The 24,531-nt window shown below is 45.8% G+C and overlaps 1 protein-coding gene across 1 annotated transcript in view; it reads left to right on the top strand.

Moving 5' to 3' along the window:
- DSCAM (DS cell adhesion molecule) overlaps positions 1-23,552 on the top strand; it is a 697,188-nt gene extending 673,636 nt beyond the window's left edge. Inside the window, exons 31-33 of the mRNA XM_055570128.1 lie at positions 4,984-5,181; positions 6,695-6,997; positions 23,163-23,552. Of these exons, the coding sequence (XP_055426103.1) occupies positions 4,984-5,181; positions 6,695-6,997; positions 23,163-23,515 (854 nt within the window). The 3' untranslated portion in view covers positions 23,516-23,552. The remainder of the gene's footprint in view (positions 1-4,983; positions 5,182-6,694; positions 6,998-23,162) is intronic.
- The last annotated feature ends 979 nt before the right edge of the window (positions 23,553-24,531 follow it).

The raw sequence follows: 24,531 nt of genomic DNA, 5'->3' as shown, positions 1-24,531 counted from the left end.
TTGATGCTTTTGAAGTGGCGTTGGAGAAGACTCTTGAGAGTCCCTTGGACTGCAAGGAGATCCAACCAGTCCATCCTAAAGGAGATCAGTCCTGGGTGTTCATTGGAAGGACTGATGCTAAAGCTCAAACTCTAATACTTTGGCCACTTCATGCAAAGAGTAGACTCATTGGAAAAGTCTCTGATGCTGGAAGGGATTGGGGCAGGAGGAGAAGGGGATGACAGAGGATGAAATGGCTGGATGGCATCACCAACTTGATGGACATGAGTCTGAGTAAACTCCGGGAGTTGGTGATAGACAGGGAGGCCTGTCGTGCTGCGATTCATGGGGTCGAAAAGAGTCAACACAACTGAGCGACTGAACTGAAGGTAGCTCAAATGGTAAAGAATCTACCTGCAATGCAGGAGACCTGGGCTCGATCCCTGGGTTGGGAAGATACCCTGGTGAAGAACATGACATTCCACTCCAGTATTCTTGCCTGGAGAATTCCATGGACAGAGGATCCTGGTAGGCTACAGTCCCTAGAGTCGCAACTGAGCAAGTAACACTTTCTTTTTCTCCAGAGTTATCATTACTTTGGGGAACCTGAATACACTTTTTTACTTACGAGAGTGCAAGGGTACAAAGATGTGTGATCACTGTTAGAGATCACTCGGGTGTGTTTTGTCATATTTACCTGGACATCATGCATCCATTGTCACTCATTCTTTCATGCAAAGAGTGTTCACCAAGCAGCCCAGGCACATGCAGGGCTGGACTAGTAGACAAATAAGACATGTCCCCCTGCACCCCTCACCTCTGTCACCCCTAGTTACTACCAGTCGGTGCCTTTCTGCATTCCTGGCATTCTCCAGCATCTTATGCTGTTGTTTTTGTTCCGTCGCTAAATTGTGTCCAATTCTTTGTGACGCCACAGTTGGCAACAACCTAGGCTCCACTGTCCAACATCTAGTTCTGTGATTTTTCATGGCTATTTCCTGTCAAGTTCTCTAAAGTGAATTTCTAGCCTTCCTGGTCCACCTACCAAATCTCCCATCATCATCTTCATTAAACAGGATGCTCTCCATCCCTGGTCAAGTGTTTGTCACTCAGGAATCATGGGTTCAGTCCCAGGTTGGTTGATAACTCCCACATGCCTGCAGTTCACTAGCTGGTTAATCTCACTCACATCTCTCGACAGTGTTGATGGGGGGTGAGGTTATCACCCCAGTCCCAGAGAGGAAGGCAGTGGGCACTTGATGAGGTCACAGCCCTCAAGGAGTGATGCTGGACCAGTTTCAGAGGAGCTCATCCCAAAACCCCATTCTTAACCCCTCCACACTGCCTCTAAGCAGAGACGATGCTTCCAATAGGACCTCTAGGGAGGAAAGTCACTTCCCATATATATAAAATAAGAAGAGTTTACAACATGGATTGAATCTTTCCTGTTGTGACTTAAAAAAAAAAAAATGTGCCACGCTCCATCACCTATCCTGGTACTCAACGTAGAGTGGAAAAGTACCTGATGGGGATGAAGAGTCTAGGGTGTGAATCATAAATATTTATTCATTAAATGATAGGAATATTCAGCCCCTTCCTCATTACATTCTCTCTATGAGACAACTGGTAAATTCATCCTACAAAGCCGAGGCCTCAGCATCTGAAAAAGTCAAAAACCAGTGGCAGGGAGTAAAAGCCGATTAATCCCACAATTGCGGTCCACATGGCATGTTTTATAACCTTATTATCTGCCAAATCCTCTCTTATCCCAAGTTCAAGATAATTAAAATAATTTGATTCAATGGGCAGAAGCTTAATAATTCCAGTTCAGACCTGATGTTGAAAGGCCAAGAGTTATTTATATCACTTACAGCCTATCATTGATTGCTTAGCAAGCATGGTACCTCATCACTGGAATTTATTTATAATGTTGAGGTCCCAGATAAACTACTTTCCATGCAGAGGCAGTAAACCCCAACATTTATTTGGTTAATAGATTAACTAGGAAGATGTACAAAGGAGATTACTGAGTGGAACCCAAGTAAGGTTTTTGTTTTAGCTGCTATCTTAGAAACTGTCTTACAGAAAAGTTCAGTTCAGGTCAGAAAACTTGATTAAAAAATGTGTCAACCCCTCTGTAGTATTCTACAGAGTAGTATTCTCTGTAGTATACAGAGACAATTTTGCCCATAGGATGCTTGCTTAGAGCAGGACAAACTGCAGTTCAAAAAGTAATATCATGACCTATATTCCCAACATTATCAGGCCACTGGTAAAGCTGTCTTCATCTAGGAAAAAAAAAAAAAATGATAATGAACAAAATTAACTGGAAAAGACTTCTGGCTTGAATAGTGCAACGTGACCATAGAACTTTCCAGATAAAGTGATCTTACTGGTGAAAGGGGTCCGTGGGAGTGAAGGTTTCTCTCTGGCCCACCGTTGGTGGGTGAGCTTGGCAGGAGGAAGCTCACAGGTGTGGGGTTTGGGGAGTTTGAGGAAATTGTGTCCTGGAATTGAGACTCTAAAGCTGACCCCTTTTTCCACAAGCATCCACACCAGGAGTAAACCTGATCCATAGCTGCACCAACAAGCAGTTTAAAGAATAAAAATAAGAACCCTCAAAACTTATGTAAGGGACTGGGTAATTTTCTGGAAAAGATTCATTAGCATTTAAATAACAAGCTCCACTATTTAAGCTCAACTTATCATGTTGACAGTGCCTGGGAGACATGCAGCCTCCTACCGGGAGAAGGTTTTTCTGTCTCTTTGAGGACCTCTCTCCTAGCATTTAGGCAGAGAAACCCAATTATCACTCATACCTTTCTGTCCAGAGAGCATGGCGCTCCAGCATAACTCATTTACATTCTAATCAAGGCCCCCAAAAATCCTCCAATAAAGTCGTCCGCGGAATTTTGCAAGTAACGGATGAAATGTGTCTGAAAATCAATGCCCCAGAGAATTATGCACCAAGACGGAGCATTTTGATGATCCAGGAAATCTTAAAATATATCGACCGAGCTGCCATCTTTATGCTTCTCTGCAATGTTGTAGAATGATGGATTAGATTCCAAGTCTGATAACTGGAGACTGGCAAAAAGGAAAATCCCCCACTTTAAAAGAAAGTCATTTCACCACTTTCAAGTGTCGTGCCCCATGACCCAGCATGGAATTATAAACAATCTAGTGTCACGCAGACACCGTGCCTGACTCTTAGGAGTCCGGCTGAGGACACGCTTGGCCAAGTAATGGGCAGTCTTGGACTGACAGGTAGGGTCTTGAGTTCTGTTCTTATCACTTAATAGCTGTATCACTTCTCTCTGAGCTTCCATCGCCTCAATTGTAAAGTGACTCTGGGCTGCACGTATTCATCCAAGGTAGTCTGTGTCCAGAGATCATGGCAGGCTCTCAGTTAATTTTGGATGATCCCAGGATGTACACCCTTACTCTGTCCTGCAGACACTTGGAGGCTCAGGAGCGTCATGAGTCCATGTCATCAGGCCACAGGCTGTCCCTCTGTTTTTTGTTCTTTAGAAAGTGCTCCATTAGTGATAAGCAGTCATCACAGATGGCAGTGTAGAGAGGTAGCCAGATCATTTTTGAAATAGAACTGCCTAAAATTCCTCTTTGAAAAGCAGAGAATTCAAAAATGGAGAAGGACCCTATGTTGCCTTCAGGATGGAGCCCCAGAAAAATCATGCCAGTAACTGGGCCTCTCCGTTTTCCGCAGAATTCCAGTGTCCAACACTCTGTGCTGTTGGACCATCTTTTTTTTCTTAGCTAAGAGTTGAGCTAAGAACTCAGTCTACCCACTTGACCTCTTGCCTCTGTTTCCAGACTTAGAGATGATGAAACCCACCTGGCTTCAGCCTGTGTGTCCATAAATCTCTGTGTTTCTGAAGATGGCAGAGCCGGGACATCCAAACATGCATGAACCCTTTGTTCTCCACATTGAATCACCCAAGTCATCGTCAGAGTTCAGACAATCATGTTGAAGAGATGCTGCCATATGCAAAGGGATAAGAGAGTATTTGGACAAAAATGGATCTTCCCTCTTCTGCTGCTCTAGAGCATTGCAATTTAGTTGATGAACAACAGTCATACTTGAGGCAGTGAGTTAATATTAGACAGCAATCTATATAGGAGACCCCTGCTTCCTTTCCTAGAGCTGCTGTTAAAAACATGTCACAAACTGCCTGGCTTTTTTTTTCTTTTTTGGTTTGGCTTTAAAGAACCAGAATTGATGTTCTCACAGTCCCACTAGCAACAGATCCAAAATCAAGGTGTCAGCAGGCCACACCCGTTCTAAAGCTGGTAGGGGAGGACCTTTCCTTGCCCCTTCCCAGTGTGTGGTGGTGGTCTCCGAGCTCCTCAGTCCAGCTGTGACCGTTGATCTCTGCCTCCATCACCCTCTCCTCCTTGTCCATCTCCTTGTCTTATAAGGATGCCAGATATGTTAGCTCCAGAAGGCACCCTACTCCAGGCTGGCCTCATCTGAACTAATAGCAAAACAGTGACCCTACTTCTAAATATGATCACCAGCTGAGGTTGCAGGCTCAGGATGTGGACTTATGAATCTTTTTGAGGGAACAGAGTTCAACCTGTAAGAATACCTGGAGGTAATACTGTAGCAAGGAAGCCCCATTAGAGCATACGCGGTCCAACTCTCTCCTTCTACAGAAGGTGGTGATTCTTAGGACGTTTAAGTGATATGAGGGGTGTCATGAAACTATTACGAGCCCAGAGAAAGACTCAAATTCATAACCCCTGAGTCCAAATCTGATGTTCTTTCTCTACAGGGATTGTTTAAGTGCTTAAGTATCATATGAATGCTTCAGACCCTAGGGGAAAGGAAACCAATGCTCCAGACAGGGCAATCAGAGAGAGCTCCCTGGAGGCAGCGTGAGTGGATCATAGAGCTGAATCGGGAGCACCCCACTCCACACCTTGATCACAGCTGACCACCCTCCCAAAGACAAACATAGACTTTGTTCTGGTTCTTCCCAGATCCCACCACCAGGAGGAATGCCAAGGCTGGGCCCACGGCGAGGAACCGGTATGCCAGCCAGTGGACCCTCAACAGACCCCACCCCACCGTTTCAACACACACCCTCACCACCGACTGGAGGCTGCCAACGCCCAGGGCCGCAGGCTCAATGGACAAGGAGAGTGACAGCTACAGCGTCAGCCCCTCACAAGACACAGGTAGGGCCTGCCTGCCTCCTCCTCCCTGAATCAGCAGGACTACACTCTGAGTTTCAGGGCCCTACCTGCACCCTTTCAAGGTCACTTTCAACTTGCTGGACCATTGACCTGACGGGTACCGATGAAGCTGTACTTCATTGGCCAAATCTAGGGTCCAGCAAAGTCCGCAAAGCAAAACCAAAGGAATCTATGTTGCAGGCATCCCGAATCTCAGACTCACACTGCTCCCTCTGCCCTTCACTCCTGCCCTGCTGAGAGAAACACAGAAGTTTCTAAGTGTTCTCCATGATTACAATCACCCTGATTATACCTTGAGGGTGTGTGGCCCACTCCCCTCTCCAGGATTAAGACTGGAATTGGAGTTGCATGACAAGGTCACAGCACCCTGGATGGGGAACATGGCTGATCCATTTGACAAGGAAACAGGGCTTGATTATCTGTCTGTTCCACTCGCCAAGACCTCACCCTAGAGGGAAGACAGAGCCTAAGAATAGCACTGGGTTGCCCACTCTCCCTCCAATCTAAAATTTTGAAAAGAAATTCTATCTAAACTTAATAGCTGTAGGAAATTTTCATACTCATTTTCTTTTGTTCTGGATGATAGACTTCAAAAATAGTCTTCCAGAGGTGGAGCATCACCACGTACATTTATTTTTATGGCAGTTATTTCTCTTACAAGAACCTCAGAGTTCCACTGAGGTGACTTCAGAACTTTTGAGTGGGTTTAAAATGTAGAGAGCCCTCTTACCCAAGATGTACCTTTTAGGGTTCTGGCAGTCTCTGGTCCCCATAAAGGGTGAGCCTTAAACACAAAGGATGTGCCCCAGGGTTTAGCTGCGATTCTGCCTAGTGACCAATTCCATGCAGTTACATGTTCATTGCTAAGGACTGGCCTGTATTCCTGCCCCACGGAGGCCAGAGGAGCTGAACACAGAGCTCAGATCATTCCTGACAGTGAAAGTGTCACTGTGGCCCAGGAAGACTTGCAGAGCAGGAAGGGGAGCTGCTGTTCATGCATATTGCATTCCCACCTGTATTGAATCCTCCTGCAATGCAGGAGACATGGGTTTGATCCCTGAGTTGGGAAGATCCACTGGAGGAGGAAATAGCAACCAACTCCAGTATTCTTGCCTGGAGAATCCCATGGACAGAGAAGCCTGGTGGGCTATAGTCCATGGAATCCCAAGGAGTCAGACATGACTGAGCAACTAAACAACAAGCCAGCTGTCTTAATTAAAAGCAGAAGTTTTCAGGGGGGTGTATTACTGATCTATGGCAATATCCCATACTGGGGACAGGTGCCTCCAGCAAGTCAGTTGAAACCCTGAAGCCATATGGCTGAGTCTCATGAAGGTGGCCTCACAGTGACAAAGGCAGTCCTCAGATAAAGACCCAGGACTCCTGTCAGCTGCCCAGTAATGGGGAGAACCAGCCACAGGTCCCCGTCACCACCCGGTCAGTGCAGACTCCCAGTGATGACTCATCATCTCGCTTTCTCTTTTTCATGGCACAGATCGAGCGCGAAGCAGCATGGTCTCCACAGAAAGTGCCTCCTCCACTTATGAAGAACTGGCCAGGGCCTATGAGCACGCCAAGATGGAAGAGCAGCTGAGGCACGCCAAGTTCACCATCACAGAGTGCTTCATCTCAGACACATCGTCCGAGCAGTTGACGGCAGGGACAAACGAGTACACAGACAGTCTGACCTCCAGCACCCCTTCGGAGTCAGGGATCTGCAGGTTCACCGCCTCTCCCCCCAAACCTCAGGATGGAGGACGAGTGATGAACATGGCAGTTCCAAAGGCACATCGGCCAGGTGAGACGAGACATGCCTGGACCAGTGTTGGGGAAGCACGTCTTCCCAAGACACACTCTTCCACTGTGAAAGCCTTGTTGGTGTTTAGACTAGTCTTCTGTTTATTGATTGCTGAACCATGTACCACCCCAAAGCCTAGAGGCTTACAGCAACAATGATCATTTGTTTCATGTATGAATCTGAAATTGAGTCAGAGCTTGGTTGGGACACACATATCCATTCCAGCCGTGTCCATGGGGAACCCCAGTTAGGATGGAGAAGACATGTTCAGTCACTAACCTGGAGGGTAGGTTCTGGCCATGTCCTCCCAACAGGTTTCTCCATGATCTGGCTTGTGCTTCCTCCTGTCTAAGAGCCAGTGTCCCAAGAGATGGACAGTGGAAATAGCCATTTCCTTAAGCCTGGGCCTGGAAACTGATGCAGCACTTCTGCCATATACTGTCAGTCAAGTGATCACAAAGCTCTGGGAGCCCAGGGTCTAAGAAGGGAGTTCTCTGCTGCTTGAGAAGTATTCAAAATTGGGGATGAGGGTTTTAGAAGGAGAGCAGTCTTACCAGTGAGCCAGCCTCTGTAAATTGGCTTCACTGAGTTGCCCAAAATGACAGTAAATGGCTGGTATCAGGTTGGCAATACGTTGGTGTCTGCCTTGATCAGTAGAATGAGTAGAAGCTGCAAACCCTGAGGCCTGCAGGGCCTGGCAGATCCTGTGAAAGAGTGAAGAGGGTGAAGAGCAGAGCAAAGGGAGGGATAGAGATATGGAGAACTCAAGAGTTCAGTGACTGTAGAGGAAAAGGACTCCAGAAAACTCCTGCCAACTGATCCTGAGTGGAAATGGGGGCCTGTAAGAGGAGATTCTCAAAGGGAAACAGATATTTGGGTTTTATATGGAGACACAGTTTTCAAGTGTTTGCTCAGATTTGTGCAAATCATCATACAGGGCAAATTAAACACATCTTTAGACTGCATCCAAACCATGGCAACCAGTTGTAGTTCTCATCTGAAAAATCCTTTTTCCATTTTCACCCTGAAGTTCCTGTCTATAAATTTGACTTTGTGCACTGGCTAATCCATTCTTGTTGAACCCAGTTTTATTTCTCATTTTCCTATTTTCTGAGCCACTTTATTGGTTCTATTTCAAAAATGTATATCCATTTTAAATCACCACGATTCCTCTGGGCTTTTCAGCAGTCCGCCAGGCTGAAATAAGCTTTATAAATGCATAAAAATATATAAAATAAAAATTGTCTATCCAGCAACTAATCTCCCAAACTGAGTCAAGATCCACACCAGCCGACTACCAAGAATGATGGCTTCATTTATTTCTGTGCTGTCTACCCCCTCAGGGAGATGTTGTTATCGGTGGGTGTTTTTATCCAAAGGACTTTTTGTTGCTGGCATTTATTTGCAAGGCAGATGCAAGTGTAGGATAAATATCATGACTTTTTTGAGGCTGTACAGCTTGAGGTTGAGGAAGACAGGAGAGTAGAAAAATGAGCCTCTGGCCTTTTGTTTAGTCTTGCTGAGCTGCAGTTGGCTCATCTGTAAAATGGGGATGACATAGACACCCACTCTCTGGGCTTTGTGTAAAAGCTGTGTGTTGCCTGATGCAGATGTCAGCAGCGGTAGTGGTCGCTCGGGTCTTGCCTGGTTGACATGCTGTTAGGGCTCCCACAGTGACCCCAGTGATGGTCTCAGGATGAGGTGCTGCCCCCGACCCCTGCTTTCCTCTTTTGGTTTATTTTCCTTCCGTGGCCCTTGATTCCTGGAGAGCATCCACCTCATTTATGTGTCTACCAGTTCTACTATACACTGTGACCAAGTGGGACTTCTCAGGAATTCAAGGATGGTTCAATATAAAATCATTAATATTAACAGAATGGGGGGGTGGGGGTGGATACACGATCATTCAAGGCAGAGAAAGCATTTGACAAAACCCAACGTTTTTCTCAAAAAAATAAGAACACTCCACAAACTAAGAATAAAAGAGAATTCCTTCAACTTGAGAAAGGGCATGTATGTGAAACAGCGAACATCATACTTAATGGTGAAAAATTGAATCAATACTATTTCCTTAAGATCAGGAATGAGATGAAGATGTCTGCTTCACCACTTCTACTTAATATTGCATTGTAATTTCTAGTAAGGCAAATTAAGAAAATGGCATCCATATTTGGCAGATAAAAGTAAAGCAGTGGCAAAGATTCGGCTTGCCAATACAGGAGATGCAAGAGATGCAGATTCAATCCCTGGGTCGGGAAGATCCCCTGGAGTAGGAAATGGCACCTCACTCCAGTATTTGAGTAGCCTGGTAAGTCTATGGGGCCGCAAAGAGTCTGGCACAACTTGAGCAGCAGTTAAGTACTTCACACTGCTATCTGAGACACACACCACACTTCCCCTTGCATACAGCAAGCCCCTGGAGGAGCACTAAGTATGTGTGCAGGTCTTGAAATAGTTAAAGGTTTGTGTCTTGTTGATGACTTGTTGTTCAGTGTTTTTTGATTCATATTTAAAAATGTTTGAACTGTTTTCATGAAATTGTTGCCTGGATCCATCAGAACAATTGAAAAAAGCTAGAGAAGGTACTATTGTTGTAATATATACACTATTTATATATTGTTTTTTAATCTCATTTTTAAATTAATTAATTATTTATTTATTTGGCTGTGTTGGGTCTCAGTTGTGGCAAGTGAGATCTTCCTTGCATCAGGTGAGATCTTTTGCTGAGGCTCATAGACTCTCTATTTGTGGCATTCAGGCTCAGTAGTTATAGCACTCAGGCTTAGTTGCTCCACAGTTCATGGGGTCTTTGTTCCCTGACCAGGAACCAAACCCACATTCCCTACATTACAAGGTGGATTCTTAACCACTGGACCCCCAGGGAAGTCCCTTAATATACTATTTAGACTAAAATGATTTTATAACTTTAGATATGAATAAGCTTTTAAATTCACCTGAATTCTAATGTCCACAAACTGTGTTGTCCACTCTAGATGCCAAAATTATCATTGAACATTTGATATGCTTTTAGAAAAATACGTCATCCTCTGGAAGCCTTCCTGTATCTCCTTTATAATAGAACTAAATTAAACACTGGGCACAAAACCCAAAGTTTCAATGTAGTATCCTGCTGACTGGAGACTGTCAAAATTAGCAGTTCCTTGAGCAGGTCTTTCAAACCAAATTCTTTACCTGTGTTTCCTCATGTTTCTGAATGCTTATCAGTCATCCAAGTCTCTGGATATCTGTTTCCTTGCCATCAGTTCTTTTTTGATGAGCTTTTTTTTTCTCTCCATTTATAATCCCAAGCTTTTAAGTTCTTTGCAAATCAGGATTAAGTTAAATGAATCTGGCCAGACTGTGGCTGCAGGAAAATAGGAAACATGTCTTAGTTACCTTTATTTTCCCCCCAGTGCCTATCAGATATGTGACAGCATAAAAAGTATCCAAGAAGTATTTTCAACTGACTTAATTAATTGAATATATACTCCTATCACTGTCTGATGTATAGTAGGTACTTAATAAATGTTATTGAATGAATTAATATATGATTGTGATGATGAAAAGATTGGCCAATTGATTCAAATATTACAACTGTTAGAAATTATTAGTAAAATAAAAGAATACATTTAAGTCTACTCCATCTTCCAGCCTAACTTTAAACAAAGTGATTTATTTTCTAATCTTGCTCTTTAAGTCAAAACAAACTCTCTTCCACCAGTGGGGGTAGTTTCCTATGAAATGTGGACAGCTACTACCAAGGCAGGTATCAAAATCTAGTTTTACATTTTTAACACATCTGAATTTTCTGCCTTTTTAGGACTTGTGTATTTCAAATCAAATGCAAGTTTTGTAACTTTTGTTTTCTTCAATAAGGCATGGCTATTTCCATCTTTGGGGCTTCCCTGGTGGCTCAGAATCTGCCTGCAATGCAGGAGTCCTGGGTTCAATCCCTGGGTCAGCAAGATTCCCTGGAGGAAGGCATGGCTACCCACTCCAGTATTCTTGCCTGGAAAATTCCATGGACAGAGGAGCCTGGTAGGCTACAGTCCATGGGGTCGAAAAGAGTCAGACATGACTAAGTGACTAACATACATTTTACACTTTAAAAACAAAGGTAACAAACCCTCTATTTCTCCGAGAAGCAGCTGGAAGGTTTAACAGCATCTTTTCCTCTTGGTCAAGGTGGCTCTCATACTTCGGTTACAGTACCGATTTTTGGTTTCAGGTAGCACCTGGAGCCAGTTTCTGATGTTCTTGGATTCCTGCTGCTTCTTTATTCATGATGCTTATCCTGTGCAGTCAAGAGATGCCACTGCAGGAAGCTACTTCAATCAATTTAAAGTTTCAAACTTGCAACCTAATACAACCTGGCCCTGCCAGCAGCAGGGGCAAGACCCCCACACCCCTTCTGATCTCTGCAGGTGGACACCAGGGCTCCAGCCTTGAATGTCTGCACCTCCCTGACTGGCTCCCTGACCCTGCTCCTCCGCCACAATGAATGCAGTGGAAGTTTTCTGATTGGAAATAGCCGTTGCCTGCCTCCAACTTGCTGGCTATCAGAGTAACCAGTTATACAAAGCAGTTTGGGGATTTTAGTTTTAGGATCCATTCCTCCCATCCCTCATGCTTTCCTGAGTGTGTGTGTTTAACAAAAGAGAAGAGTGTGGAGTGAGAGGCAGGGTTCCCACCTGAAAGACCAGCCAGCCTCTGCTCAGGTGACATCCCCTGCAAAGCCTGGCCTTGTACCCAGCTGTTGTTGTGTGCACATGTAGCCATGTACCCGCATGTGCATACACACACACATACAAGGCTTGAGGTCCCTGGCCTCCATCCTTCTAGAGGTACCCTTGCTCTCTCCCACCCAACCTCGCCGCCTCCCTCCTTTCCTCCAGCCTGTATTTTCTGGCATCCACTCCACAACTGGTCCTGCTTTCAGAGTGAGGGATACACCCCAGTGTGGGGGGTCCCTGAGGGTGTCACGTGGGAGCTGGAGCTGCCTTTGACCCTCAAGGTCTCCTCCTCACTAGGGTCTCTGAATGCCCCGACAGCGAGTTCCCAGGTTGCCTGTCCTCTAAGCAGATTTTCCAGTCCTGCTTTTTATCCAGAACTACTCTATTTCAGAAGAACCATGAGCATGGACAAACTTAAAGCTCCACTTCATACCTCAGTGTGGTTTTGAAAAGTTCACCAGCAAGTAGGAGGATCACAATAATGATGAGCCCTTAAAAATGCATGAAGCCTCCCAGGTACAAGCCAAGAATGGTAACAGAATCTGCGGGCGGGACCTCTGGTATCCAGCTCACATTACTTATTTAGAGTTGTTCCTGGTTGCCGTTTGGGAGTGAAGATTCATTTACCAAGAGGGGTTTGTTTACGAGTTTTCATTACCACTGCAACATTAATATTAAACTGGAAAAGCGTTAGATCTGGTTGGGCTTGGGTGTGGGCAGACTTCACGCTCCCCTTTGTAAGGAGCTCTTTGATGCTGTAGTGTCCATGCAAGTCTGTGTGGTTTTTAAGTGAAATTGCCAGAAGTAGAGGTAAGCATCCTTGGCTTCTTACTTTTGCATCAATCTCCAGCTCCATCTAAGCACAGACATCAAACCTTGTTAGAGCCTGATGAAAGTTCCTTTTTATGTGTCCCCAGAGGAGACTGGAGCCCACAGGGACCTTGCTTCACTGTCATTCTGCATGAGTTTTTTGTGAAAGCGTGCACATGTTCTCACACTTGCTGACAAATAAAGAATTGTCCAGCAGGGAGAAGAAAGCTATTGGAACGTGCCTTGGAGTTCCAGGCTCCCCCAAATGCATTCATTTGTCCCTTTTTTATCCCTAAACTTCTAATTCAAAAGTGCTTGACCAGTTTTCACAGATGAGATAGTTCAGAGCATAAGAAAGACTCTTTTAAGATTCAAGATTTTCATTAGAAATGATCAGACACATTTCCTTTTTATGCATGTATGCTAAGTTGCTTCAGTTGTGTCCAACTCTTTGCGAACCACTGGGCTGTAGCCCACCAGGCTCCTCTGTTGATGGGATTCTCCAGGTAAGAAGACTGGAGTGGGTTGCCATGCTCTCCTCCAGGGGATCTTCCCAACCCAGGGATTGAACCCACATCCCTTGAGTCTCCTGCATTGGCAGGTGGGTTCTTTACCACTATCGCCACCTGGGAAGCCCTTCCCTTGTATAGGTAAGAGTTAAAGCTCACAGAGGTCACAGAACTACTTGAGCAGACGCAGTATTTCAAGGCAGGATTTCAGCCCACTCTTACTCATACCTGCCCATGGCTCTGAGCTCCCACCTCTTCAGGGCAGGTCGGACACAGACCTGATTGCTGGTCCATCGGGCACATCCCTTACTTTTCTCCATGACAAACTGAGGCTGTAATTCCTTGTGGAGTAGGAGGGACAGAGGAGTACAATTCCTTATTCTGATTGAATTCAATGCTTTAAAAGTAAAATTAGGGCCTCCCAGGTGGCACAGTGGTAAAGAATGCACCTGCCAATGCAGACGATGCAGGAGAGGTGGGTTCGGTCCTGCATTGAGAAGATCCCCTGGAGAAGGAAATGGCAACCCAGTCCATTATTCTTACATGGAGAATTCCATAGACAGAGGAGCTGGCAAGCTACAGTCCATGGGGTCACAGAGTCAGACACAACTGAGCAACTGAGCACAAAATAAAACTGAAGTGAAATAAGGACCACTTGGAATTCAGAGCTTGGACCATCTAAGCTAGGGCTTCTCAACAGCAGTGCCATTAACATATGGGGTTGGGTGAAGCTTTGTGGTTGGGACCAGCCTGGCCATGGCAGGATGCTAAGCATCCCTGGCCTTGGTCTAGAAGCCAGTAGCAGCTGCCCTACCAACCAAGACATCTCCAAAAAGCTTCAGGCATTGCTGTGTGTGCCCTGGAGGGCAAAATGACCCTCATCTGAGAACCACTGTTTTCGACTGTAGACTTTCTTTTCCCAGGGTGTGTGTGGCAAGTAGCCAGAACCCTATAACAGCCAGATTCACAGAGTGCAAGTCCATTACAGAGTTCCTGAGTTGGTCCATTCTCATTCTGTGCTGGGAATGATTTTGCCATTTTCTTCCAAAGCTAAAGTGCATTCAAACATCATGTGTGAGTCTAAACAGATAGAGAAGGTTCAGGAGGTTTTGCTTTCCTGATAGGCAGCTGTGAGGTGCGGTGTGGGGGGTGGGGGGGTGGGGTGTCCTGGTTTTCAGGTAAAAAGAGGCAAGTTTAACATAGCAGTTTTCGCACAGTGGGGTCAAGCAGGGCTGAAGGCCCCAGGGGTGGTGGATGACACTCTCTGAGCTCACATCTGCTGATGGATGTTGGGATGGATCACCAGGGGAGTCTGTGCTGACTTGCAGCCCATGGCCAGGAGTTATCTGCACACCAGTGAGCAGAGTTAACTACCGAGAGAGAAATGGATGCCAACTTATTTAGTCTGAACTTTTGGGGATGTTAGTGGCACCGACCCCGGAAGGCAGTGATGAGAGGATGAGAAATGGCCCATTATGTCAAATAATAAGGCATAACTTGGAAATAATGACTAAATCGCCTTTCATCCTTCAGGGCATGAGTCAGCACAGCGCCTGGGCTCCAGCGGCAGGGAGGGCAGGGGTGAAGGGTGCGGCTCAATGCCCAGGTATCACAGAGGCCCCCAGGCAGGTGGACTGTCAAGGGTCAAGGGCCAGCTCACAGCTGCAATCATAACCCAGACGCCTTTGCCACTGTCTCGTGACTCACTGTCCCCTGACCTTTGTCTGTACGTGGCTCTGTGTCTCTCACAGTCATCTATCCGGGTCCTATGTCTCCATGAGGTCCATCTGCTTCCCTCTGGCTGTGTTCCTCTGATCCACTCCTCCCTGCCTCTCTCCCTCTCTCTGCCCCCATCTCTCTGTCTCTCTCTCCCCATCTCTCTGCTTCTCTCTGTCTCTGTCTGCCTCTCCCCCGACCCTGCCCTTCTCATTCCCACCTCATCCCCGCCCTGCCCCATCCATCTCAGCACCATGTTGACCAGGCTGGCGGGCAGCTCGTTCTTTCTTCCCGCTTCTCTCACCTCCTTCCCCACTCTCCCCGCCTCCATGACTCTGACACAAGGGCTATTATCCTCCTAAGGAGCAGAGCAGGGGGCATGACCATGCAGGGAGCACAGACGTACAATTAGAACCCATGAAAGCCAGTGGGTGGAGACAGCCCTCAGGGTGAAGGCAGGACTCAGACCCCAGGGCCATCTTTGGCTTCCCACTGGGTTTTGGGGAGTAGCTCACATGGATCAGGTGATTGGGAAGGTGCTAGAAGAGATGGAATTGCAGGCAGACAGGTGATCAGGGCAGGGAGGGAAGGAAGAAGGAAGGTGGGCAGGAATGGAGCTCTGAGGTCCCCAGGTCCTTCCCTCCAGCCTTCACCGGGGTCCTGCTAGACTCTGTCCTTTTCTCCTACAGCCCCAGCGTTGCCTTTCAATATGCAGCCTTTTCTCTGATACCCTCCCATCTCTGTCCTCTTGTCACACATGCACACACACACACAGAGATACTCATGCGCATACAGACACATATGCATACACACACAGACATACGTACATGCACACAGGCACACACACACACACACACACACTCTCTCTCCCCTGGAAGCCGGTCAGCCTGGCTCCTGCCCTGCACTCAGCTGCCTCCTAACCCCCTCCCACCTGTGCTCACCATGCTCTACTCCCCACCCCCATGCCTTTTATTTTCTGGATGAAACTTGCAACACATGCGTGCTAAGTCGCTTTAGTCTTGTCCCACTCTGCCACCTTATGGTCTGTAGCCCTCTTGTAGGCTCCTCTGTCCATGGGATTCTCCACCTGGGAAGCAACGGAAACCAAGCAAGAAAGAGGGAGTGAGAAAGTGGAGAGGTGGCCAAAGGAGAGCCAAGAGGGGAAGTTATAACCAAAGAAGTGAATGTGAACCTCAAGGTCCTGGTTTCCTGGAATCTCCCCCAACCCAGACGGGGCAGCATGGGTCTTTGGGTGCCCACTGGGAAGACCCTGCTTCCCCAGGGAGCAGGGGACCAGGGACAAGTGACTCTGGCTTGGCCTCAGCAGAGAAAGATGGATGACAGGACAGCCCACCGAAGGCACACCTTGGGGACAGTGGAAACCACAAGCCTGTTGGCTGCTGTTACTGACCGTTAAAGAGAAAGCCCCTCCTGTCTTTGGTGGAAGGGGCAGAGCCTGTCCCACATGGCAGAAATGTTCAGAGAGGCATCCTGTGAGGCTCCCAGCCCATCCCAGCTGGGAATACCCTCTGTGTTTGGACCCTGTGACCTCTAACAAATCGCGACAGGCTGGGTGGCTCAGAAGGACAGACATGTACTCTCTCACAGTTCTGGAGGCCAGAAGGCTGAGATCAAAGTGTCAGTGGGGTTGTACTCCCTCAGGAATCTCAGGGAATAATCTGTTCCTTGTCTCTTCTGGCTTTTGGAGGCTCCAGGTGTTCTTCTGCTCGTGGTCCCATCAGTCCAATCTCTGCCTTCTCCCCTTTTTGTCCTTCAGATTCTCCTCTATTTTTTTTTTTAATAGGGACACATGTTTTTGGACTAGGGCTACCTAGGGGGCGCTAGTGGTAAAGAACCCACCTGCCAATGCACAAGACCTAAGAGATGCAGGTTTGATCCCTGAGTCAGGAAGATCCCCTCGAGGAAGGCACAGCAACCCACTCCAGTATTCTTGCCTGGGAAATCCCATGGACAGAGGAGTCTTGTGGGCTACAGTCCAGGGAGCCACGGCTGAAGCAGCTGAGCATGCATGCAGATATGTAGTTGGATTTAGGGCCCACCTTAAATTCAGGTGATCTCATCTCAAGATCCTTTACTGAATTGCAACAAAATCCTTTCTCCAAATCGGGTCACATTCCTGGATGCTGAGGGTTGGCATATGGACCTGTCTTTGGGGGGACATTAATCAATCCACAAAAGACAGAAACTAAAGTAAAAGAAGAGTTCTCGATTCATTCACATGGCTGATTTGCAGCCCCGTAACTTCAGACTCTCTGGAAAGAGACATCTGACAATAAAACTTTCACCTGTATTATCTCATTAAACCCTCCTTCCAGCACTCTGGTGGATTCAGCTCTTATTCCTGTTTTATGAATAAGAAAACTGAGCCCAGACTTAAGTCTATCAGATTAAATGCAGACAGTGTCATTCAGGGGCTTTCCAGGTGGCTCTAACGGTAAAGAATCTGCCTGCAATGCAGGAGACTGGGATTCGATCCCTGGGTGTTTGGTAGCTCTAGTGGTACCAATACAGAAGACATAAGAGATGCAGGTTCAGTCTCTGGGTGGAGAAGATCCCCTGGAAAAGAAAATGGCAACCCAATCCAGTATTCTTGCCTGCAGAATCCCATGGACAGAGGAGCCTGGAGGGCTACAGTCCCTCACAAAGAGTTGGACATGACTGAGCAGCTGAGCACCATGTTATCCAGACTTTCACCCTTAATCACCACCATTAGAAATGTCATTAACCCACTCCAGTGTTCTTGCCTGGAGAGTCCCGGGGACGGGAGAGCCTGGTGGGCTATCGTCTGTGGGGTCGCACAGAGTCGGACATGCCTGAAGTGGCTTGGCTTGGCAGAAACGTCATTTAGTTCCTCCCACGTGAAACAGGTGGATGCAGAGCCGGGGATCAAGGAAAGCAGCTGTGTAGGTGTCTAGACTGTCAGGACGGTTTCACATTCCACTTCTCTCTAAGTGCTTGGTTGTCCATGCATCTGTAGACATGTGCAGAACCTAAGAGATGGACGGACGATTAGAGAATCCAGTTTCCTAACTGGTGCTGGGACTAGACCCTGGAGAAGGGAATGGCAACCCACTCCAATATTCTTGCCTGGGAAATCCCATGTTCAGAGGAGCTTGGCAAGCTACAGTCCGGGTGGTCACAAAAGAGTCGGACATGCCTAATGAGTAAACAACAAACAACTGGGGCCAGCACAAGGGGTGGGGTTTTAATGGCGATAAAGCATCTTTAATAAACAGCACTCCCCATGATCACTCTGGTGCTTTCTTCCGCATCAGTGCATGAATTATTAAGAGAGCTCATTTGCAGCATTCACACAGTTGAAAGAACTACTTTACGTGCTAATCAGAAAACACACACTGTCGAAAGGAGCTAATGAGAGCGTCATACAACTTAATCAAGCTTTTGCCTGAAAAACTGGATCTTTCAGAGATATTGACTGTTCAGAGATGCTTGGCAGGCCTGCAAGAAGCAACACAGAAGCCCTAGTACAATAAAGACGTGGTGCTGAGCTGTTTTCATTATGAAGGGTTTCCAGTTCTCACCATGCTTTTCCAGCTACCTTGTTCATTCCATCTAAAGCGGGAACCCCTGCAGGCAGGGGGCAGGTATCAAGGGCTTTGTCTTTTGATTTCAGACACATTCGTTCCACATAATCAAGCTCATGAGCATCCCGCAATCCGGCTGGGACTAAGATGCTAATGCTTTTTAGGGATTTAATAAGCCCTGTTCATTCAGTGGGGAGTTGCTGAGATGGAGACCCATTCCTGAATCTGTGACAACGCACTGCAAATATGCCAAGCACTCAAGATTCACTTGGGTCACAGAAACAGCGTAAGGCACTCTTGACCTACATTTTAAAAGAAACGTGGAGATAAATGCCTTCCACAGTTTCTCAGCATTTGAACAAAATATTTTTTAAAATAATATTAGTTATGTAAATAAATGAAAGAGTCAATTAAATCCAATGTGTTTATTGGACTCTTGGAATGAAGACAGATGATCACTTTCAGGAAATTGGGTATATTAAAATTTCAAAATTAGTTCATTAGGGTATGTTAATTCACATGCAAAAAAAAATATTCTTCATGCTACAAAGGAATTGTTCCAGCTTTTTTTTTTTTTTTAAGGACATAAAATATAAAAGCTCTGTTAATGCTTTCATGATATTTGTTTGCAAATAATTAGCCCACAATGGAAAAGGTTGAATAATACATCCACAACCATAAAAAGAAGACAGAGAATTTTCAATACCACCATCAAAAAAGGCATGGGACTAGGGACATATGGTTTTATTTTTTTTGTTAATTCAATAGTTTTATTTTTCAGGACTAAAGCTGATACACAGCTAGATATATCTTAAACATTAGGGTCTGTAACAGTAAAATTCATGCCGCCATTTTTTCTAAGTCAAAGTCCAGATACATCAAGTCACCAAAACCCATTTCACAAGACTACCAAATTACATTATTTCTTTCTGTAAGAGTGTCGTGGACAATTTATTGTCCAGAATTTATTTATGGGGCTTTCCTTTGATCCAGTTCACTCTATGAAGCTAGCACTGAATTAAAAGTACCTTGACTTTAGTGAGCCAAAACCAAGGTGTCCTGGGGCTGTCTTAGTGGAATACAGGCTAAAAATATTAATGAGATCATATATAATTACTCACTGTCACTTCATGAGATCATGAAAAAGCCAATGGGAAAATGTTAAGTGGATTCTTGCTTCAAAAATACCAAATAACATGACAGTGTAATGCAAGGACTCAGAAATCAACTCGGTAAATTTCCCAGAAATAAGGTCATCATGTCTCTTATCCTGGGGGAAAAAAATCTTAAGAAAAGCCAAAGCATTTTGAAAATCCTTATGTTCATTTATACTGTGCAAAATGAATTTTCCAGTAATTTTGCAGCCTGTCTTGCTTTTGTTTCTAGTTCTCCTAACCATTGAGCAGTCTCTCCCTGCTGTTTAAATGGTTATTTCTCTTTCAGTGAGTAAACCTCAATTTCAAAGATTCTGGGATTTACATGTGTGGGTGTGGGTGGGTGTGTGGGGGGTGGAGGCGGGTTGTGAATGTGTGCTCAGTCTTGTTTGACTCTGTGGACTGTAGCCCACCAGGCTCCTCTGGGGTTTAAGTCACTGTCTAATTGCACACACTTCACTTCTTTGTCAGTACCACAACCAGCTCACAGCAGCCCTGCCACACACAGGAGGCTCCAAACAAGGGGTTGGCTGAGGAAGGCATGGAAAGATGGGAATATTTTGAAGCAAAAGAAACAAGAATTGCCAATTATTTTCGATTCAGAAAGTTAAGGAATGACTTATGCCTTGAATATGTTACTAAGATCTCCCCTGCAGTGTCCCCAACCACATCAAACTCAGCAAGTCTGAAACAAAACCCATGATCTTTTCCCACCAAAACGTGATTTTTCTCCTAGACAGTTTTTTTTGCAATGAATGAATGGTCCTGCTGTCTGCCCAGGTTTCCTGATCTTGAAACTTGGAAGGGAGTCAACCCTGACTCTTCCTCCTTTTTCACCTGTCCCACCTGTGGTCATTTCCAGAGCCCTCTCCTTGAGCCTCCTCCACATTTCACAATTTCATTCACTCTCATTTCCCTTCGGTGCTTAGCCCACCATCATGGCTCCCTCACCTGCACATTCTCCCATCTGGTCTCTGAGTTCCAGGACTGCCTGCCCCCAGGCCATTTTCTAACCAGAGTTGCTCACCAGGTATGCCATGAAGGAGTTACAGGTGAGCCTCTTGCCCCTAGTGTGACCAGGGTAAGCCCACTGCACTCATCCCAGTGTGTTGCACAAATATACCTTGTCTGTTTGCTTCTCAAAGTGAGAACAATTGGAAGCACTAGGCTACACAATGAACACTGTTCCTAAACTGCCAGCAGATCAGATCTAGGCTTCAGTCCAGCTCAAACCTAGAGGATATAGTTTGCAAAGCGTGTCTAGTGACTGGGCTGAAACCGTTCTCATGCATTTAGGAAACCTACAAGATGTATTAAAGACTTGAACCAGGGTCGTAAAGATAGGACCAAAAATGAGTCAACAGATAGAAGTAGAATTAATTTCAAGTAGAATTAACCTGGGTAGGAGGTATCAATATCTGAGGTTTCAAGCATCAATTTCTGGTAAGATGAGAATGACATTTAAAACGATTGGGCACAAAGGAGAAAGTGGCCTTTGGAAATGAGTCTGGGAATAGGGGCTGGCCTCCATAAACTGGGTTTATAGACTGTGGCATTTAAAATTCATAATGGACAGTCATGTGGAAATATTTAGCAAAGCATCTAAAATTCAAGTCTAGGGCTCAAGAGAGAGAGAGCAAAAGGAAAAGATGGATGTGAGAGCTATTCATAATGAGATTAGATGAGGGCTGAGCCCCAAAGAGAGGACTGAGCTCAGGCCACTGGAGAAACCCTGTACTTGAGGATGGATGGAGGACAGGGTCCAGGAAAGGATTGACACGTGTCAGTCAGAGGTGCAAGACGAGCTCTGGGAAAGCACAGTGACATGGAAGCTGAGAGTTCTGAGAAAAGAAAGATCAATTGCATGAGGTGTTGTCGGTTCTATAGAAGGAAGAAGAAGTGATAAGAGGTGCTAAGAAGCCATGGAACGTGACAATTAGAGGCACAGTCCAATTTTCAAAGAACAGTTGCTGTAGTTGATGGTGATGGTAGCTGTTCCAGTTCAGATTTTCCAAGAAGCAGATACGAAGGCGGATTATATATGCAAGGGATTTCAGGAGGCATTCTTGCAAAGAATAAAGAGATAAAAAAGAAGCAGTGTTACCAAGCTCAGGTTCAGCTTCCCACTGCTCAAGAATCCAATGCAAAGAGACAGGTGTTGGCCAAAGAAAAGATAGCTTTATTGAGGAAGCTGGCAAACCTGGGGAGAAGGTGGACTCATGTCCCAAAGAATCAAATCCCCAAACCCAGGTTTTGCTCAGAGATTATACAGAAAAAAAGACAAAGGGTCTACATGCTGAGGAGAGGATTTTGGATGCATAATCAGCTTGTGGACATTCTTCTGTGGTTGGTGGTGAGGTCACAGGAAATTAACATCATCAACCTTCTAACTGGTCAGGGATTTATGTGCTTGTGGTCAGTGTACAATTAACCTCTTCTACCTGATGGGGGTTTCAATATCTGCAAAAAAAGGATACAGCTGAAAATATTATCTATAGCCCTTGAGAAAGAAGTAAAGGTCCTTTGCTTTGATTGATGGCTAAACTGTTATTATTTTGTCTTGCTTGACTGTTGTTATTTGTTTCTGAATTTTATTTCTCTGACTAAATTTATTCTTTGGAATTTGGACAAGGCCATGGAAGCTAAAGTTTTTCTACAAATAAGAGGCAGGCAGAGGACATGGCCAGGGTGTGTTGCAGTAAGGCCTCATAGGGTCCTGCTCGGTTACAGCAGAAGCAGGCAAAAAGGGTCCACAGACTAAGATGTGGGTGTGACACCTGTGAGAGGAGAAGGGGAATGAGGAGGTGGGCAGGGAGAGTCTCAGCTGCAGCCAGGCAATGGGGAAGTCCTGAGCAAACCTCTCACTGGGAAACCCCAAATCGACAGGATTAGTCATCAGGAGAACCTGTTGTCTCAGGCAGTGCTGGGAGCAGCCCAGAAGGTGACCTCAGTGTCTAGGGAGCGGGGAGAAGTTGGATTCTCCCTGCAGCAAGTTCTCTTGAAGAAGGTTGTTTCCCTGGCACCATAGAAGCCAAAGTAAGTGGCCCTGGGAAGGAAGTAGAAACCTTGATACTCAGTCTAAGCTGTTTTCCTCTCTCTACGTGGCACTGACTGAAACAGAAAGACTCAAGCATTTTAGCAGGCAGGCAAAGCCTGGTAAGGAGGCCATGTACTCTGGGATTTCCACCAAAAGCAATCATAGAAACCAGTAGCTAAATGACAGCCAAGGTCACATAATTCCATGGAGGTGCTGAGATGCCATCATTCTTTGCTCAGCAGCCCTGCCTCCCTCTTCAAGCCCCGCACTCTCCTAAGCACTGCCCACTGTATCCAGGGTTTGGCCTGTCACCATTTATATCCAGCATACACTGCTACCTTTAGCCTAAGTTTTTTTTTCAAAGTATCTTGAGATCTCTGTTTCTCTGGTTAAGTACGACTTTTACGGCTAAAGTCAACAAGCTGTACAAAAGCCAGCTCTCCTTGTGTCTGGTGGGGGGTGGGGGGGTGAAGATGATGCGTTTTGTAGGAATTCTGACCAAGAGTCTTGGAAAAGGCACGCAGAGGGCGTGGTGACAGTCACCACTAAACCCTGAGTGGCCCATCACATATGCACAGGGTCACCAGGCATCTATAGCCCAAGTTGAAGAGCCCACCTAATCCTCTGCATTTCCTTCCAGGTGACCTCATCCACTTGCCTCCATACCTTCGAATGGACTTCTTATTGAACCGAAGTGGTCCAGGCACAAGCAGGGACCCGAGCTTAGGGCAGGCATGCTTGGAGCCCCAGAAAAGTCGGACCCTGAAACGCCCCCCGGTCCTTGAGCCCATCCCCATGGAGGCAGCCTCCTCCACGGCCTCCACGAGGGAGGGACAGCAGTGGCAGCAGGGGCCTGTGGCCACATTACCTCAGCGCGAGGGGGCAGAGCTGGGACAGGCAGCCAAGATGAGCAGCTCCCAGGAATCGCTGCTGGACTCACGGGGCCATTTGAAAGGCAACAATCCCTATGCCAAATCCTACACCCTGGTATAACCAACGGCATGACTGGACAGCGGTTGTAAATACGGTTTAACAAAGTCAATCAAAGCTACCTTTTTTTTACGGAATTCCAATATTTATAATGAAAGAAAATTGCCAAAATATATTAAAAAAAAAAAAAAAAGAGAGAGAGAGAGAAAATGCTGAAAAAAAAAAAAAAAAAACACAGACAGTGCAAAGACTCTCCTGCTTTTTTTCTGTCTGAGTGTGAGATCCATCTGTCTGGGCATCTGATTTTTTGGGAAAGAAGTCCAGTTTTATGATCTTCACGGGCTATTGCATTTTTACTGATTTTCTACAAAGTGCATGGGGGACTCATTCAACCTTCTGACCGGAAGTTCTATCACACAAGATTCAAAAGGAAAAAAAAAAAACAAAACAGGAAAAAAAAATTAACCCTCTTTGTGAATTTAAAAGGAACCTTGATTTGGGGGCTGGGGAAACGTTCGTCATGTTTGCACATCTTTCTTTCCCATTAGAAACTGGGTCCCCGATTTGACCTCCTTCTGTTGTTACTTAGAATGAGTACCGTCAGTGAAGGGGTGGGGGGAATCAATTTGTTTTGGTTTTCTTTTTGGTTTATTTTTTTTAATTTAATGAGACACTCTTTGCATTTTGTCTAAGCGAAATAAAAAAGAAAGGTGGTCTGCCTTTATTTCGATGTCTGATTCTCTTGTCTCCTACTGATCGCTGGATCCTCCTTCCTAGGGAGGCTTGAGTTTACAAACACCAGGCTGGACCCAGAACCCAATTTAATAAACTAGAGTGGATTCCAAGACTCTGATATCTGCAGGACAGTGGGGAAGAACACAGAAGATGCAGTGAGTCTGAGTACTCATGAGGGCCTGGCCAGGTATTCTGAGCACCCTCACATGCTCTGCTGCCTACCTTCCAATGATACTTGGCCCTACAGTTTGGACCAGGGGTCAGCAAACTATGACCTGCAGGACAAATCCAGCCCACTGCTTGTTTTTACAAATAGTTTTATTGGAAGACAATCATTCACACTG

The sequence above is a fragment of the Bubalus kerabau genome, chromosome 2, assembly GCF_029407905.1.
Source record: "Bubalus kerabau isolate K-KA32 ecotype Philippines breed swamp buffalo chromosome 2, PCC_UOA_SB_1v2, whole genome shotgun sequence".
Classification (NCBI taxonomy): Eukaryota; Metazoa; Chordata; class Mammalia; order Artiodactyla; family Bovidae; genus Bubalus; species Bubalus kerabau.
The sequence above is the reverse complement of the archived record's forward strand: the minus strand, read 5'-3'. Positions and strand labels throughout refer to the sequence as shown.